The 18,549-nt window shown below is 40.5% G+C and overlaps 1 protein-coding gene across 18 annotated transcripts in view; it reads left to right on the forward strand.

The window, feature by feature from the left end:
* Positions 1-18,549, forward strand: part of SOX6 (SRY-box transcription factor 6) — a 462,971-nt gene that overhangs the window by 297,151 nt on the left and 147,271 nt on the right. For all 18 annotated transcript variants that reach the window (XM_054026307.1, XM_054026306.1, XM_054026304.1 and 15 more), the window contains one exon: positions 706-774. In XM_054026307.1, the coding sequence (XP_053882282.1) occupies positions 706-774 (69 nt within the window). The remainder of the gene's footprint in view (positions 1-705; positions 775-18,549) is intronic.

The raw sequence follows: 18,549 nt of genomic DNA on the forward strand, positions 1-18,549 counted from the left end.
CACTCTGTCCCATTACTATATGAACTTGCTTCTCTCAACCCATGTAAAGGAAAAGGAGCCTCAGACCCCTAACCTGTCACCTTCACTTGCCCAGTTGATAAAAGGAGAATAATAATATTCACATATTTCACCGAGTTCTTCTGATAATTAATTATTTAGCCCCAGATTCCGCCTCTTTTATTCAGTAGCACCTTTCTCACTGAGCAGTTCCATTTAAGGCAATGGGACCTACTAGGGAATAAGGTACCAATCAAAGTGAATAAGACTGGCAGAAGCTTGCCCTTATATGCTGTATTTTGAAGCACTCCATACAGCCCCAGTTCAACAAAGCAATAAAGCATGTCCTTAACCTTAAGCTCTGTGGATAGGGATGGAATCACACACCTGTATAAGGTTAAGGACATGCTTATGTGCTTTGCTGAGTTGGGGCCTAAGTGTTTAGTACTAGTACATAAGTTTTACTGGATAGTTACGTTCTGATGTTACATTTAAGTTTGAAATGTTTCTATTATTTATACAGGTACCTCATAAAATATCATTCACTAATGTTCCTCCCAGTGTTTTGGTAACTCTTAACAAATGATGCTCAATCAAAAAAACCTGTTTGAAATGATCATGAAGAATAACTCAGAGGTTGTTTTCACTCAAGAAGATTGAAGTTTGGACATTTCTGTTTTAATTTAATGAAAAATTTATTTCTAATAGATTGCAAGACAACAACAGCAACTTTTGCAACAGCAGCACAAAATCAATCTACTGCAGCAGCAAATTCAGGTCAGTGTGTTTTATTGCTCTCTTCTGATTATGTTTAAATTCCATTTACAGAGAGGAAAGGATTTAAGATGAAACAACCACATGCTTTACGCATAAACCCCTACAAAGAGGGTCTCTGTGTCTTTGAAAATAATTGTCAACAATATTTTGATGGAAACTGCTTTTGGTTAATAAGCAAGTTTTTTGAAAGTTGTGAATTATTTCTTAAATCTCGCCATTTAACTCTAGAATCTGCAATCATTTTGATTTACACACCATGAAGGAGAAGCAGAGATTCAGTTATTGTTTATAGATTATTTTATTGTACAAAGAGAGAATTGGCTTTATAAGGAGAAGATTATTATGGAAAACAGTCGTCAGAAAACGTCCGAAACTTCATTAACCAAAGCAAACAACTACAGAGCCGGAAGATAGCCTTTGAAATGCCATCATTCCCCAAACCTATTGAGACAAAACTAGGTACCAGGCTCTGATATCTTGCCTAATATCCAAATGCGTGCTGGTGCACCATGACCCACAGTACCTTTTGGTGCACCCCATAGGCAAACTTGTAGCTGAGCCGAACCCGTAGTCTCTAGCTTGATCATGTACAAGTAGACTCTCAAGTGTCTATAGAGGAGGACAGTCAAACTTTATTGCAGGTGGTGTTAATGTGTGGATTTCCTCACTGTGTCACCCTCCCCTTTTCCCTGTTCTGCTCAGAAGCCTTCCCTTGGCCTATTCTTCTATTTAAATTTGCATCCTGGCTGTTGACAAGCTATTGTGTGGCTGGTCACCTGCTGTATTGTTGGTTATGTTGTGTAGCCAGATGCACCAGTGAGAGCCACCTGCCTCTGTCCCTACTATCCAACAGTCTCTGTAGGCAGAAGGTGCACTTATTCCTTTCCTCATCCTCACCCCAATATGTTTGCATATCCCTTTGCATAGGGTTACCATTCGTCCGGATTTACCCGGACATGTCCTCCTTTTTGTGCTAAAAATAGCGTCCGGGGGGAATTTGTAAAGCACTCACAATGTCCGGGATTAGCAGAGCGAGCAGCTGGGAGGGCTGCAGGGAAGTCCCGGGCTGGACTTAGGAGCAGCTGTAGAGGAGCCGGATCCGCCCTGCATTCTGAGCCGGCAGCTCCCTTGCAGCCCAGTCCGGCAGCACTGTGCAGGGCCAGACCGGGTTTTGTTGTGCAGGGCCAGGGACCGGGTTTTGTTGTGCTGGGGAGCTCAGCCACGTGTCCGGCTCGGCTGCACAGAGCTCAACACTCTGTTCTGAGCAGCAGGGTAAGGAGGTCAGGGGGCAGGAAGGTTCTGGAGGTGGCAGTCAAGAAACGGGGGGGGCTTTTTGGGGGGGTGGAGAAGGTTTTGGGCACTCAGGGTGCAGGTAGGGGGTAGGGTCCTGGGGGGCAGTTGGGGGGGGTCTTAGGAGGGGGCAGTTAGGGGACAAGGAACAGGGAGTCTTAGGTAGGGGGTGGGGTTCTGGAGGGCAGTTAGGAGCAGGGGTCCCAGGAGGGGGCAGTCAGGGGACAAGGAGCAGGGGGGGAGTGTTTGGGAGTTCTGGGGGGGGGCTGTCAGGTGGCAGGGGTGGGGAGATGGATCGGAGCAGTCAGGGGACAGGGAGTAGAGGGGTTTAGATGGGTTGGGAGTTCTGGGGGGGGGGGGCTGTCAGGGGGTGGGGAGTGGTTGGATGGGGCGTGGGAGTCCCAGGGGTCTGTCTGGGGGTGGGGGTGTGGATAAGGGTTGGGGCAGTCAGGGGACAAGAGGCAGGGAGGCTTAGATAGGGAGTGGAGTCCTGGGGGGCAGTTAGGGGCAGGGGTCCCAGGAGGGGGCAGTCAGGGGACAAGGAACGGGGGGAGGGTTGGGGGTTCTGGGGGGGCGGGAAGTGGGAGGGGCAGGGGCGGGGCTAGGGCGGGGCTCCTCCCGTCCTCTTTTTTTCTTGCTGAAATATGGTAACCCTACCTTTGCAAATATCACAATGTTATTTTGTTTGGACTTTAATTGGTTTAATTAACATTCATCAAGTACGCTGACACCCTGGGATGAAAGGCACAACAGAAGTGTAGAACATTGTCCCCATTGTTTTCTTGGCTGAATGTAGTTTTGAAAAGAAGACTGTGTGTCACTATATTAGTTGTGCATTGGGGAAGGAGAGCATAAAAATACTTGAGGCAAATAAATATTACATATTCCTTTCTAACCCTGACTTGCAGAACAGGTAACATTAGTTTTAGAAAACCATTCATTAGTTTATTACATAAAAAACATCTTGAATTGGCATAAGAGCTACAAATAAAGCATAACTTAAATGGTTTAAAAAATGTAAAAGTGACCAGAAAATCATGTTACTTTAGGAAAAATAGGTCCTGGCATTTTTAAAGGTGAATGGGGTTTAACATTTCACAATGAAACAGGACAAAGCTAATCTCCTTAACAAATTCATCTTATTTCACCATGCGCTGTGGCATCAGTTTGAGACCATTCAAGGAATTTCTTGAATGCATACAAACACTTACTCCTAATTAGAAGTGTATGTATCAGTAGAATTTGTTGGTCCAGAAAGAGTCAAATTATGACTGGGCGAGCCTTTAAGGCACTGAAATGGGGGAATCATCTTTGGCATAGGGTATAGGACTGCCTTGGTCACTCCCCACCATCCCACAGCATGTTCCCCTCAGTCACCTTTGGCTATCCTCAGAATTCATAAAAGAGCTATGCAAGAGTTTTTTACTTCTGTTGAAAAGTGGGATACACAGACATGGGAAAATGTGGTGTTGTGGGAAAAGTCAGTTTTTCTATCCATCTGGCAGAACATGGTTGTCTGCAATGGGAAGAATCTTCCTTCATATTCCCAGTCCAAAATAACTTAGAACTTCTCTAAGATTTTTGGAAACCTTCTGGATCCTACTATCTGGCTCTCTTGCATTCCCAAGTGATTCCAGCTGAACAGTATTGTGGGTAGATCACCAATCAATAGAGCTCCATAGGAATCCTTACTAACCTGTCAGGGACCTCCTAAAGGTCAAAGTAGGGCAAGAACCAAATGTATTTTAGTTTTAGGAGGATTTTCATACCCTAGTCTATAGTGCTTATATCCACATATAATTTGTCTGCTAATGCAACGGGTTATGGGTACAATTCTTGGCATATTTTCAGAAACAATTTTCTTTTTGCATTCGTCAGTTTTTGATGAACTTACCAAGAAAAAACAAACAAACACATAACCCCCCTACACACAAAGGAGAGGCCGTGAAACAAAATTTGTAAATTTCATGTAATGTATAGGCCCTTTTGTGGTAGAAAAGGTGGAAGTTCCCATATGCACTGGTTTCTTTAAGGAGAAAGTGCTAACTCTGCTTGCAAGAATATGTCTATATGAAATGAATAATATTTGAGTGCTGGGTGCTACCTTCATGATGGGAATTGAAAATCCACAGATTTTCCTGAGACTCATTGTGAAATCTTAACTTGCTTGCAGCGTGGTCAATAACAAACTGACTGCAATTTTCACGCTCTGGAATAGCTTTATTTTTGTGCCCAATCTCATTTCTTCTTGCATTGGGATTAATTCTGATTCTGATTGCATCCATGATTTTTAAGAGGTGAGTTCTAAGGCTGTCTTGTGGTAATAAAATAATAAGGATCTCTACCTTGCCGTCTTTGTAAAAACCTATATACATAATGCCATGATAGCAGGAATCCATCAGCAGAAATTTTATGGCTTCTGTTGTTCTGTCTGTGGTGCAGTGTCTTCCATTGGATTTGGGAAAGGTTTGCTCTTCCCATTGACCTGAGTTGACAATGCATTGGGAATGACTTGCAGCTTCCTTCTCTCCTCCACCTCCATTTTTTATCCTTTATAGGATCCTTGGCAACTGTCTGAATCCTTGTGCATCTCTCCACATGAAGATGCATAACAGGACTTTTAGTGGGAATAAATGGCTATTCTTTGTCCCCCAATGACTGCTAAGTCTTTTCCCACTTGACCTTCCCCATATTCACTGATCAATTAGATGCGGAGGCTGGGCCGATATAGGGTGCTCTTACTCCATGTTTGTACAGTGGTTTGGGCTCTATTGCATGTGAAATAGTTGTAGAGTGATTTTTGCTCATATGCATAGGATGGAATCTAATCAATGTGTCTGAGGCACGGAAAGAATTTTTCCTCCATATCTCGGTGGCCAGGCTCACGGTGGGCTTCTTGCCTTCCTCTGGAACATCCTGTAAGACTCCTCCTGTCAGTTATTAGGGTTGTGGGGGAGGTGACATATCAAACATGCATGTGGTCACTCAGGAGGGCTGCTAGAAATGCTAGTTGTTAGGTTTATGGAGGAAATCTCCTATTTTAGCTGATGTTTAGCCTACATAATCCACAGTTACCGTCAGCCAAGTAGTTCTTCCTTATTTATTTGTTCATGCTTATTTTGTTGCAGGTTTGTTACTCAGGCATTCCTTGTGATAGAAGTCGATTGCCTTAGTCGCCTCCTTTACAGCTTATTGTAGGTTTGGGAATGGGGGAGAACCTCCTTGCTATTTAGTTGATTGAGACTGTTAAGACTAGGTGTCTACATTTCTTGTACCTGAAAATCTCCTGTTGGCAATGGGTGAGATGTTGCTGGGCCAAGGATAGGCTGAAGGATGTGATGCTTTATATTGCTGTGTCTGGTGTGAAATAATAATTGTCCTCCCCTTTATAAGAGATTATGAAATGTGAATATTGTAGGTGTCAATTTCCTCTGGGCACAGGCCTGTTCATGGCCCAACTACTTGGAACTCAGTTCAGTATGTTCTCTACTGCAGTATTCAGGGGCAAGTGATTGTGGATACAATGTTTTCATCACATGAGATGCACTGTGTACCTCTCTAATCTTCTGAGGTCTGTGGCATAGTCTCCAAACAATAATTCTGACAATTTAAGGAATACAATTTGAACAATTAGAAATAATCAAAGAGGCTCACTATACTTCAGTCAACAATAAGTAAAAGTGAAAAGAATCCATTAAAACAATCACTTATTTCCCCCCTAAATTGCCATTACTTCAAACATCTTATTTTGTTTATCCGTTTGAACCATTTTCACACTCCATACCTGATTATCATATATTGTGCAGTTTTGTCAACAGCATGTCAACAAGAAACATATCAGGTATGGAGGCAAAACCATTACAGTCATCTTAGGAGTGATGAGCTCATATATTTATGTATTTGTTCACAGTCAGTTCAGGTTTCTGGGGGTGGATTTTGGGGAGGTAGTTTTGTCTAGTAGTTAAAGCATGAGACGTTCCCCTTCTTTGTCCACTTCTATAAAGTGCTTTGAGATCCTGTGATGAAAGGCTCCAAATAAGTGCAATGTTTTATTACTCCCCAGCCCAATTACTCATACCCCCTGAAGCTTTCTTCCCTCTCCATGTGGACAATAAACGGGAGAAGTTCAGGAGAAGTTCAGTTCTCTTCTACAGGAGAAGTTCAGAATTAGAAGAGCTAGTGTTCCCAATTACAATTCTTAATCCCGCCGCCCAAGGCAGGCAAGTCTCCCATTGATTTCCATGGAGTTACAGATGAGGAAAGACTTCAGGGCAAGCAAAGGCTGCAGGATCAGGTTCTGAGCTGTTTTATATTCCTTGAGCCAAATTAATTTCTGATCTAAAAATGTACAAAATCTTAAAGCAGTAGGAAAAAATTAGGCTACTCCAGGGCAGGGTAGGGTGGGGAGATATTAATATATGCTATTCTGGGAAAACTCACCTTAGGGGATGTGGGAAAAATCCATTTAAAGAAAGACTTCTTTAACGCATCATAAACAGAAGGGAGCATGCACGGGATGGAAATGCTGAAGTCTGACTCTGTATAATGAGTCCAACTGTGCAAGATGCTGGATGCCCTCAACTCCAAGTGAATTCAGGAACTTGTTGGAGACAGTAAACTCCTTCCAGGACTGGGTCTGCTGAGTGTCTGTCCATGTTCTGCTGGAGGAGGAGGAGACTTTGAGCTCAATTCCTGAAGCATTCTGCATGCAGAAGATCCATTTAAGTCCGTGGGAGATATGGGTGTAGAGGACTTAAGGAACCAGGTCCTTTGCTGAGTCACTTCAGACTTGTGCAGCTATCGTTGGAAAGAATGCTAAATGTAGGCCACAATTTTTGAAAGAGCTCAGCTTCTACATCTGGGGACAGCACAATGGATGCGGAACTTTTTCTGAGAATCTGGCAGTAGGTGTCACAATGGGAACTGAGCACTTTTGAAAATCTGGTCATAAGTGCTCCCATCCCTTTCCCTTCTCAGTGCCCTTACAATATAGTGTTTTGAATCAGGTGTAGTTTCCTTTGCATAGAAATATTGGGTTCTTCTGCCCTCATAAGTATTCTGCTTTAATTACTATTTCTAATAGTAATTGTGTTCTAGTTTTTTAATGTGTACGTTCATGCTGCGTATCTTAATATCAACAAGCTTGCATTGTCTATTTCTATTAAAATGAGTGAACATGATTACCATGATAGTAAACAAATAAAAGAATGGTAACATAAAAATGACAACTATTTAAACTGTTCTTGAATATGAATCGTTTGAATCATACTTAAAACTTAAGAGGCTGATCCAACAAATCTCTCTCCTTATCCATGATTAACTACTAACAATTCAGGTACCTGGTGAGCTGAATAAGGACTATCTCTTTATGTGAAGTGCATGTCTAAAGATCAGGAATAATTACATTGCACATTAGCCTTCATGGCCTGCATGACCTGGTTAATTAATTTTTTGCTAGGATAATAATAGTAGAAATATATTTAAAGATATGCTTCATCATTAAGTATCTAATTGACCTCCAATTTTAAGAGCTGGACCTTTCATTTATTGCCTTTCAGAGATGGGTTAAACCTCCTAGCAGTAAGCTTGCTGAAAAGGCAAAAGCTGGAATCTAGCTATCGTCAGTCCCCAGTTGCTCTGTCTTAGTTTGTCTCTCTTTGTTTGTAAACTGTATTTAGCATTGACAAGCAAAAAGCAGTTACCATGCTACTGTTCTGGAACAAGGGAATATTCCTTTTTTTTTTTTTTTTTTTTTTTTTAAATAATCGATCATGAAACGGATCCCCTTCCTGCAAGCTCTGAACAGGACGAAATAAAGCCATTGAAAGCAACTTGATACTTCTATTGGCGTGGTATATGGATCAGATACTCCCTTGAAAGAAAATGAGGGTTATAAACAAAGCTTAGAAGTCTAGGAATAGCCCCCAGCTTCAGCAAACCCTTAAAATATTTTGTAATTGTATCTTCAATCATGAATTAGCTAGGAAAAACAGACCCTCTTTTCCCTTTTATTTCACTGCTGAATGCTGTTTTTAATTGCCCACAGGCATGCTGTTGTGATCTTCTTTGGAAGTTTCAAACCAGGATAAAAATGCAAATCTAATTATTTCTTTTATCTAATCTAATTAACTTTTAAAAGTAATGATAGATGCACTATAGCCTGCATCAAACATTTTAATAACCAAGTTACTGGATTAAAGAATAGGTAAAACTACTGTAATTTATAAACAGTGATGATTATTGCAGTTCAAAATTTAAATTATTGTGGTGGCTCAATAAACTGTAGCAGTAGCTTATTAATTTGTAATAGAGATTATACATTTCCTTTAAATTCCAGCTTTGTTATGAATTGAATCCAAACCATCATTAGCTTCTTTTTATTCAGTTCAGTACCAATGCATTGCTGCAAAAGACTAGCCTCCTCCTTCCAACCCAGTTGCCCAAATGGGCTATTTGTAAACGGAAGATGTAAATGCCAGCATGTTACTGTAATTTATGCCCTTGTTATTTAATCAAAGACTGAGATTTCCAGAACTCTGCTGTGTGTGTAGCCTCACTGCTTCTGTCCAGCTCGTCAGTCTTGTTAGCAAAGATGGAAACTAGTCCAATGTGAGGGGCAGAGCCAAAGAAAAAGGAGAAAAACAGAAATATGTTGAACATTTACGAAGCAAAGCAAAACATGTAGTGTTCCTTTTATTATTGAATATTGGCCTTTCCCCTATAAACAAGAGCCAGATCCTGAAGTCCTTGCTCAGTATTTACTCTGGCAAATCCTGCATTGTGGGCAAAATCTTACTCTTGGTACCTGCCCAAGTAACTTTGACTAGGCCTTGGGGATACCAGTGTTGAGAAGAGGGGAGGAATCTTTCCCCCCTTCCCACCAGGCTGTGGAGTGGAAGCTGAGCCACAACTACTGCTCCATCTTAAGGGCTGGAGTAACTTCCAAAGCCCTGGTTGGCCGAGTGATCCACACCGTCATGGATACTCCAGCTAAGTCTTCATTCTCCCCTCCCGTCCCTTACGCCAAATACCCTGGCATGATGGCATGAAGAAAGCCCAAGCAGGGCTGGATTCCATGCCAGAGGGTCACAATTCCTGTGCAGTCTCCTAAAATTCTGTCCTTGCCCTTCAATCCCCTGTGCAGAAGAAACTCGCTGGGTGCTCTGTATGTGGGGCCTCCTGTTCCCATAGGGTATATCTACACTGCAGTTAAAAATCCATGGCTGGCCTATGCCGGCTGACTCAAGCTCCTGGGGTTCGGGGTACTGGGCTGTTTCATTGCAGTGCAGACTCCCAGGCTTAAACTGGAGCTGGACTCTGGGACCCTCCCATCTTGTAGGGGCCTAGAGCATGGGCGCCAGCCCGAGCCTGGAAGTCTACACTGCAATGAAACAGCCCTGCCACGGATTTGGGTGTCTGAACTGCATACCCATAGAGGTGGGAGCAAGATTTTCCCTGACTTAGAATAAAGAGCTTCTGGATTTAGCCACAAATTAATCAATAAACTCAACATGAATACACTTTTATTTTGTACACTGTCCCTTCAAAAGTTAAGATATCTTCCTAATACTTTTCTAATTTTTCTGTGAATTTTTGAGTAAATAGATTTGTCTCTCCTTCCTAGATTTAAACAAATTGTATTTAATGCAAAAATTAAGTCTTGTGTATCTCTTTCATATCACTTCTCTAATTATAGAGCAGTAAATGGTAGAATAGCATATGTTAGCAACATGAGCAGCAGCCTATGAAATGAGCTACAAGTTAATAAAATGATCTTGTGGTGATGTTGGCCAAATGCTAGCACACATGTTTCGGAAAGTGATATTTCAACAGACTTGAAGAATAGGACTTTGGCACATGGGTGCTGAACGTGATCTGATGTATGGAAATTAGCTAAATCTACTGTCAATGTCATTGTTCCTCAGGCTCAAGTGGTGCAGAAAGTGATAGTAGCTGCCCTTTCTCCCACTCTCTCCCCTCACACTCCCTTTTTAAAATTAATAGTGGTGTTTGGGGAGGGGTGTGGCACATCCATCTATACTCCTCAGTCCAAGCACTCTTGTTTCTTTCATTCTTATGAGTGCTGTATTGCAGACTTGCTTGCAGTCAATACTTCTTTTTCTTCTTTCAGTCTACCCTGTAGGCCTGTTCCTAGAGCTGAAATCCTCATCCTCATCAAAACCAGTGGGGCCAGGATATTACCCTCTGTGCTTTGCTTAAGTGAGGACTGCAGGCTTGAACCCTATTTGTTTAGGCTCAGATTATGAGCAGCCCCCCAAAATAAGCAGAGGAGCAAGCAAATATTACATACCCCACTCATGCTGCTGCTCAGGGTCCACTTCCAGCAGCCCTCACAGTGCTCCAGGCAGTCCACTTACTTCACCCACATTTGTGCAGCTTGCCGCCCCAGTAGTCACTATGCCTCTCTAAATGCCTCTAGTGCTCCTCCTGGGGCAGTGCATCTCCAAATCACCAGGCTGTGGTGTTAAAGCTACAGTCTAACCCCTAATTAATGTCAAAATCAGCCTGCATAATTGGAAGTGTTTGTTTAACCACAGAAAGTCAACTTCCACCCTCAGTTGCACCTGCACAAACAAACTAAAGTGTGTAAGTGGGAGCAAAGTTTGGGCAATTGCTTTCCTTCCAAAGGGCCCAATCCTGCAAAGCCTTATTTACATGAGTAACCCTTACTCGCCCAACCAATATCTGACTACTTGTATATCTAAGTATTACTCCCACTGCAGAATTGAACCCATAATACAGAAGAATGTACAATTAATTACATTAGGTTTGCATTAAAACATAACCCATAACTATGACATAGAAACTGTATAGGATGTTGGCCTTTATTTTGCAAATAATTCTACTTGCTGTGGAGTTTTCTGTGACTGTCTATAATGTGTTGGCCAACAGGGAAAAACAACTTGGGTTTGGATTATATTTTTTTTCTACAGTGCATACTGCCCAGGATTCAGTGAATAAAGAAAACAGTTAATAAAAGTACAGAAACAACTTGATTTATGGTGATATCCATGTATACAAGCAACACTGGAATGTGATGATATCAGAGGTCAAAGTTTCTGTCTTCAGAAGCAGGTATTTGGAAGAAAAATGATGAAGTGCAGCCCCACATAAAAAGGCCAAAAGCATTTAGAAAATGAATTGTAAAGTACTTTTTGAAATCTGACAATAAAATGTTGAATTCACCAGACAGCATAAACTTTGACCTAAGAGATCAAAGTGGTTTTTAGTTGTTATACTTAGTGATGAATAAAATTCTTTTATAAGATAAATTTGTTTGCCTGTGTTTGCAGAAGTTGTGAAAATTAGTTGAAGAATACAAGTGCATTATTAAATCAATTTGGGGAGAAAAGTGTGTTAAGATGGTACTTAGTTTCACAACAGTACAGAAAAAAATAAGTGTGTTCTTGTCTGGATTCACATGGGGATTATGCACCCATATGGAGAACAAGATAGAATTGGAAAGAAAAAAAGAGAAACCATTTAACATTCTGTAAACGTTTGGACTATTTAAGCCAAAAAAAGTAAAAGTGAAGTGTCTTGGTCTTAAGCAACCAACACCATTACTAGCAAAAACTGGTCCCTGTTAAAGGTGATCTTTATGAAAAAGTTGAACAACATTGCACTGGAAATCACCTGGGAATATTTTAAAGTAGTTGTATAAGTAAGAGGAAGCTGGCCTTTCAGTGCAGGTTCACCGTATTGCATCCTGTGCTTTACAGCTTTTTAAAGAAAATGAAATTATATGATTTAGTTGGGTCTTTGACCATGTTGTATGCAAGAGATTTGATTGTTTAAAAAAACTAGTCTTTTATATAAATCTTGTATATACCATCTTCTCTAAGTCAGGCATTTGCACAGCTTGTGTAAATTATGTCTATATTGAGAATTTAAGAAGTTATACAGTATGCATTCCACACTTGAGGGATGGGAAATAAAAATTGATATACTGCGAGACATACGATATAACACAGTGAAATATCTTTTAAATTCCAAAGGGATGCACTGACATCACCATGCTTAATTCACATACAGTAACTCCCACACATTTCATTAATGTTAGATTGAAGTTTGTAATCATTCAATAAAGGAAAACAAATGATGCAAACAGTATACAATGGTTCATTATGAAATGCTGAATTCATCTTATTCACCCACCCAAAACGACAGTGTGTTAAGAAAACATTAAAGTTGTAACACCAAATAAGAAAAGCAAAGAAATTCACAGTTGAGAGTGAAGTGAGAAATCCATCCTGAGACACATCACAGCCCCACAGAATTTGTTAAATGTACTTTTTAGTTAAAGAACTTTTTAAAAAAAATGTGTAATAATCTGTTGGTCATTTTTACCGTGCGGACCAAAGTTTAGCCAGGTGGATGAACATGCTTTTGCTTTAAAATATAGACCAGGTGGACAAACATTAAGTATGTGGACTAAAACACAGCTGCTCTATGTGTGCGCTCAGGACACATGGTAAGTAATAATAAAACTGATGGGGTGATGGATAGCTATTGGCCTGGCCCTCGGACTGGGACTCCCTAGGCAAAGCAAAACAATAAACATTTTCTGGAGGGAGAGGGCTTGGAGCCCATCCTTGCTCCTCCAAGAAGTGCTGAGAGTCACCTTAGATTGAAGGACTCATTGGAAAGTTGTGGTGGGCACTGTCTTTACCCTCTGCTGATACTTGATGTTTATTTGAAAGATGTATCTAGCCCTCATTTGTGATCCCCCATTATCATAGTATGTGAGTACCTTACAGATTTTAGTGTATTTATCCTTACAACACCCTTGTGAGGTAAGGCAATGCTATTATTCCCATTTTAGAGATGAGGCACAGAGACACTAAGTGACTTGCACAAGGTCACACAGGGAATCTGTGGCAGAACTGAACCTGGGTCTCCCAATTCTCAGCTTAGTGCCCTAACTACTGGATCTTTCTTCACCATCATAATCTTCCACTCACATGGCCCTTTGTTTCATCTGCTGTAGTGGAGTTCTCAGTCATGGAGAATCCAATATCACCAAGACTTCTTCCCCAGCTTATTTAATCTCAGTAGGCTGTGTAAAGACTTGCCTCTTCTTTTCACCCCCTTCCATAACTGGTATTATTATCATTCCCATGAACGTAATTAACCATGTGATCATCAAGTTGATTGGAAGCATGGAGTCCATGCCTGGAAAAGGGGCAGGCATGGAATGCATTATGAGGAGTTCTGCTGCTCCTAGAGACAAAGTATCTCCTTTTCTCATGGGTAGCAACCTCCAAGGTTCAATCAGGAACTTCCTGGAGAGACTAGTCTTATAGGCAGATTGTTTCTTGGACTATGTCTAAACTACGAACTTGGGGTGAGTCTCCTGCTCATGTACATAGTCGTGCTAGCTCACTGAGGTTAGTGCTAGAACGAGTATAAATAGCCGTGTAGCCACGGTACCCTGGGTAGTAACAGCGAAGGCATATGCCCACTGGTTTCAGGCAGGGTTATACTCAGCATGGCTCAGCTGTGTCTCTCCTGCCATGACCAATGCTACCATGGCTACACTGCTATATACTTGCGCTGGCTCAACAAGAGCTAGCATGAGTATGTGTACATGAGCAGGGGATCACACCCCTCACTTGTCGCGTAGACATAGCCTTGATATAATATACTTATGCAGTATAGCCTACATAAGTAATGTTCCTGGGGGAAGATGGGAGGAAGTACTTTTAAAAAATGCCTAAATTTCATGGTTGTACCTCGCATGGTGTGTAGGGCACAGAAGTGACTTAAAAAGCTACATTACTTGCCTGAAACATTGGTCTACTAGTGTTTTTTAATTTAATCAAAGTGTCTGTTTCTTTGCATGCCACATTTTAGGCCAGAGTATATTTTTACAGCCAAGTTATAAACCCCTGAAAAAAGGGGCTTATAATGGAAAGGTTGACACAACATTAATTCTAGTGTTGCGAACGCAATGCTATAATTTTGGAAAAAGACCTTTATAGCTCTGCTCAGATATTAATTGCAGGAAATTACAGCATATCCTATTAAAGTATTATGTCAGTGGCATACATAGCATATGACACCTTTACATATTCTCTCTTGTGTTCATGGCAATGTGTTGCCTTTGTATCTTAATGGAAGAGGTGGGTGAAATGAATGGGAGTTTCTTTAGTCCTCTGCAGTATTGATCAAGCTTCATGCCTATAAGTAGACTTCCTTATTTTCCCATTTTAAAAACAGTCCTCCTCCACACAGGTAATTCAGATGTGGACATCTAGGTCTGGAACCAAAGACTATTGAAGTCAGTGGGAGTCTTTCCCTTCAGTTCCCAATGGGTTTGGATCAGGCTTTGACTTTGACCCCAAACCTTACCCACATAAAGGTCCCATTGTCTTCAATTAGAGTGTTTCAGAACTAAGAGTTGCAGATTTAGGCCCTTTTCATTAATAAGGTTCTGGTTCTGATTAATTTACGTTTATATAACTTGACTGATTTCCATGGAGTTACTCCTGATATACGCTAGTGTGAGACAAAATCCATCTCTAAATGTAATTTCATGCAACTTTAATGTATTCACTGCATGTATGTACAGTAGGTGCGAGCTTGCAAAAATTACTGTAGGTTGCCAATTTGTTGAATTATATGGATACATTCATCTGGTTCTGTATCTTTTATTTTGAGTAAATGGCCTATTTACTAAATTCTTACTACTTTTTAGGATTGTAGGGGCATTGTGTCATATTCAGTTTAAACAACTCTATGTTCTGATAAGGCAGTTCATTGTAATATGTTTTTAATGTACGCTATTTCATGGCATGTTAATATATTTTAAGCCCAGTAGGGCATCACTTGTTTTATTAATGATAGATATTTGAAGGGGGAAGGAGGACTATTCTGTTCTTCAATTGTCAGCTCTTCAGGGCACAAAGGACTCAGACTTCCTATCTATTTATACTCCGTTTAACACAGTGAGACCCTGATCCTGGGAGGGTCACTATTTGTATTGATAAATATGAAATAATAATAATAGCATATCCTGAAACAAGTGGAGTTTTGAATCCCTACATCAAAGCCCAGTTTTTCCCTCCCAAGACAGAGGAGCACCCACAATTGCTTGTGTTTACACAAAGCTTTCATGCCTGTTGTACAGTTGATTAATATCTAACAAGATGGGAGAAAAGGCCTTCGCAGAAAAACCACTGATATGCAAACTCATTGGACTGTCGATGGTTCCCATTAATCGCAGGCTTTAACATATAATTATTGCATAGATCTGGTTTTACTTATCAAATCCAGACCTGCTTTTTCTCTGCCTGCTGTGCAGGGGAAACTCCATGCTGTACCAGCTTCTTTTTACTTGGGGCTCCCAGTATCATCAGGATTAAAGCTGTCAGAACAGTCGTCCCTCTTTGTTTTGTGGTTTTAAATACAAAGGTTAATATGGTTGCTTGATAAATATGCCGCTTTGGGTTTGCTTGTAACATACAAATGCAGGTGGAAAAAACAAAACAAAAATTCCTTTTTTAAATACATAACATTTTAATTTTGATAGTTATTACCAAAATCCCTCACATTTTTGGGGAAGAAGATATGAGGACTGCACTTTAATTTATTTCTCTAATCTGGCCAGTAATCTATCACTAAATAGGCTCCATTGGCTTACTCCTGCACTCAGATTCAGGATAAACCGCCACTGAAGTCAATGAGAGTTTTGTCTTATTTGAAGTTGTGCAGGCGGAAGGTGCCATTTCCTTAGCTGGTGTAAATCAGTGTTGTGCCACTGAAGTTAGTCCAGTCCAAGACATGCAGGATCCTACCCCTAGTTTACAGTGTTTTAAAACAAAGGAAGGTTTGGAAACAGAAGCATTCTATTGTGCTTTTGTTATTCATTGTAAAATCTTCCAAATATACGTCTGTGGAAGATAAAGTAACTGTCTATTTTGGACTTCTTTTAGGTAGGAAGTACATTGTGCTTGTATATTCTTGCTTTGCTTGCTTCAACTACTAGTTTGATGTCATTATTACCTTTCAGTGGACAGACTCTTTCTGTTCTTTTTCGTTGTCGATGATTAGTATAGAGAAATCTTACTGAGGACACTTTGCTGTCATCAACAACATAAATGGGCAAGGAACAAAAATAAAACAACCTCCACTAAATTAATAATTAATTAATCATTGTCATTTTTGTTTTCATTAAGAAAACACACGTTTCTTAAACAGGGCAGCAAATCTGTCATCTAAAATGGAACAAAGGATCATTTTATTTCCCTTTGTTGTTTTCCCATCATTTAGAGGTACATATATTTTGGATATAACTTTAGGAGGACCAGCATTTACTAATTTATACAATAAACACTGATGATTATCAACCATTCAAAAGTAATAAACATTTCCTGTGTGAAATAGATGTGGCATCAAGTGTCTTAATTTCTGACAGTAAATGGTTCAGGTTTACTACACAGACATTAACATTCCCATTTAATGGTAAAAGTCTCACCACACTCAGAAAACGTAGGTCACCTCTTATAAAACCAACAGAGTTGCACACGAAAGAGAAAATACTTTGAAGAAAGACCCGGGCTCATGTGTATATTAACCAGAGCAGATGAAATGATTTATTGGGTTTTATACACAATCTGTAAAGGGTAAGCATTGCTAACAGAATGAGTGGCAGCCTCAGGGAGCTGAGTAGCCCCCAGGGAACAGCCTTTGTTCCTCTGGACTTGACAGGCATGTGTCTCTGTTAAATGAGGGCTTAATTTCTCTCATATGTGCACAATTTCCAAGCTCAACAAAGGCAGTCAGGACTGGAGCTATTTAAAAGAGCCAGCTCAGGAGGAAGCATTCCTGAAGAAAGGGGATGCTAAAGGGCTAATTACTCACCATAGCTTAGCAACTGTTTTTTTTTTTTTCCTAAGCAAGGTTTATTAACATGGAACTGCCACTTTCATTTTATATAAACATGCATTACAATGACAAGAGTATTATTTTTCTTTGAGAAATAGCCATTTTAAGGGTCCTGCTGACCTAACATAAAATAAAAAGTGTGTTCCATGTCAGGTCTGCAGTGAACACAGCCAAGTTCTTCAGCTGCGGGAAAGGGGAAAGGCTAATCGGGTTTGGACCTTTTCTCCCCATGGGTGGAGAGAAATAAACTTATTTTAAAAAAATAACTGGAAGTCGTCATCAGTGCTGTTGTTGCACTCATGTAAATACGTTCATTCAAATTGCCCAGATACATGATTCAGCATATGTAAAGATTATTAATATTTAGCCAGTTACATGTATAGTGTGGTATTCATTTTATATGTCTCTTCCTATGTATTTAAATATGTATTCAGACACAATAGATCTTAATGGCTCTTTCAACCGATCCATTGGCTCCAGTCCATATGAACTCGATTTTATTTTTAATTGTGGTGCTCCATTCATGGCCCTGTCAGTGGCAGTGGCAGTGTTCTATGGAGGGCAAGGTGGTGTTTGCCTCAGGGATTCCACTAGCGTGGACATTTTTCAAGTGTAGAAAACCAGACATATCCTCTGGCCAGCACTGCCCACCTTTGGTGCCGCCTTCAGAGGAAAATAAGCCAACCCAATACACACATGTTCTAATATGTGGTGGTTACCACTAAGCAGTCAACATCTGCACTGTTTCAGACTTATTTCCTTTTCTGTAACAAACAAGAAACCCTTTTAAGAATTAGGGCAGGTTCAGTTAATTCTTTCATATTGTGATATTTTGATTCTCCTAAAATTATATCCAAAATGTTGGTAAAAAATTAGATATGCATTCCCATTCCCCTGTGCTATGCTGAGTGGGGTTCTGGGGATAGGCAGGGGAGGTTCGGGATACAGCTTTTGATTTGTGGCTATGGAAATCTACTGACCGTTCCCCACACAGTCGAGATGCATGGCAGACAGAGACAAGTTACTGCAGACCTAAGACAACAGTAAGAGGAAATTTGTGTTTAAATCAAGAAGATTTGGGGACGGGGGTGGGGGAGGGGCGGGAGGAAGTGTTACAAAGAGTGAAAAGATGGACTTCAAATGGATGCTTCCTGCAGCATTAACTTTAGTATTGGTACAGTTAACATAGCAAACTGCTGTTCTAGAAGTGAAGATTTCGGGACCATTCCAGCAAAGACTATGCCAGTGGAATTACTCACAGTGTGTAAAGTTAAGCATGTACATATGTCTTTGTAGGCCTGGGTCCTTCATAAGTTCTTTATGTTTTTTCCAAACACAGTGTTGACTCACTGATCCTGTTTTGATTTTCAAACAGTATCATTTTTAGCCATCAGATATGTCTCTTCAAGGTGTGTATTTACTATAGGAGGCATGACTTACCTTTATCAGATTCAGATATTAAACTATGGAAGGATTTTTTTCTATGATGGTTTCTTTGGCAGGTTATTGCCTGCTGGTGCCCTTATTTTGCATTTTCTGTATAAATCTACAAGTTTTTAGAACCACCCATATCTC

This window comes from Malaclemys terrapin, chromosome 4 (genome assembly GCF_027887155.1).
Source record: "Malaclemys terrapin pileata isolate rMalTer1 chromosome 4, rMalTer1.hap1, whole genome shotgun sequence".
NCBI lineage: Eukaryota > Metazoa > Chordata > Testudines > Emydidae > Malaclemys > Malaclemys terrapin.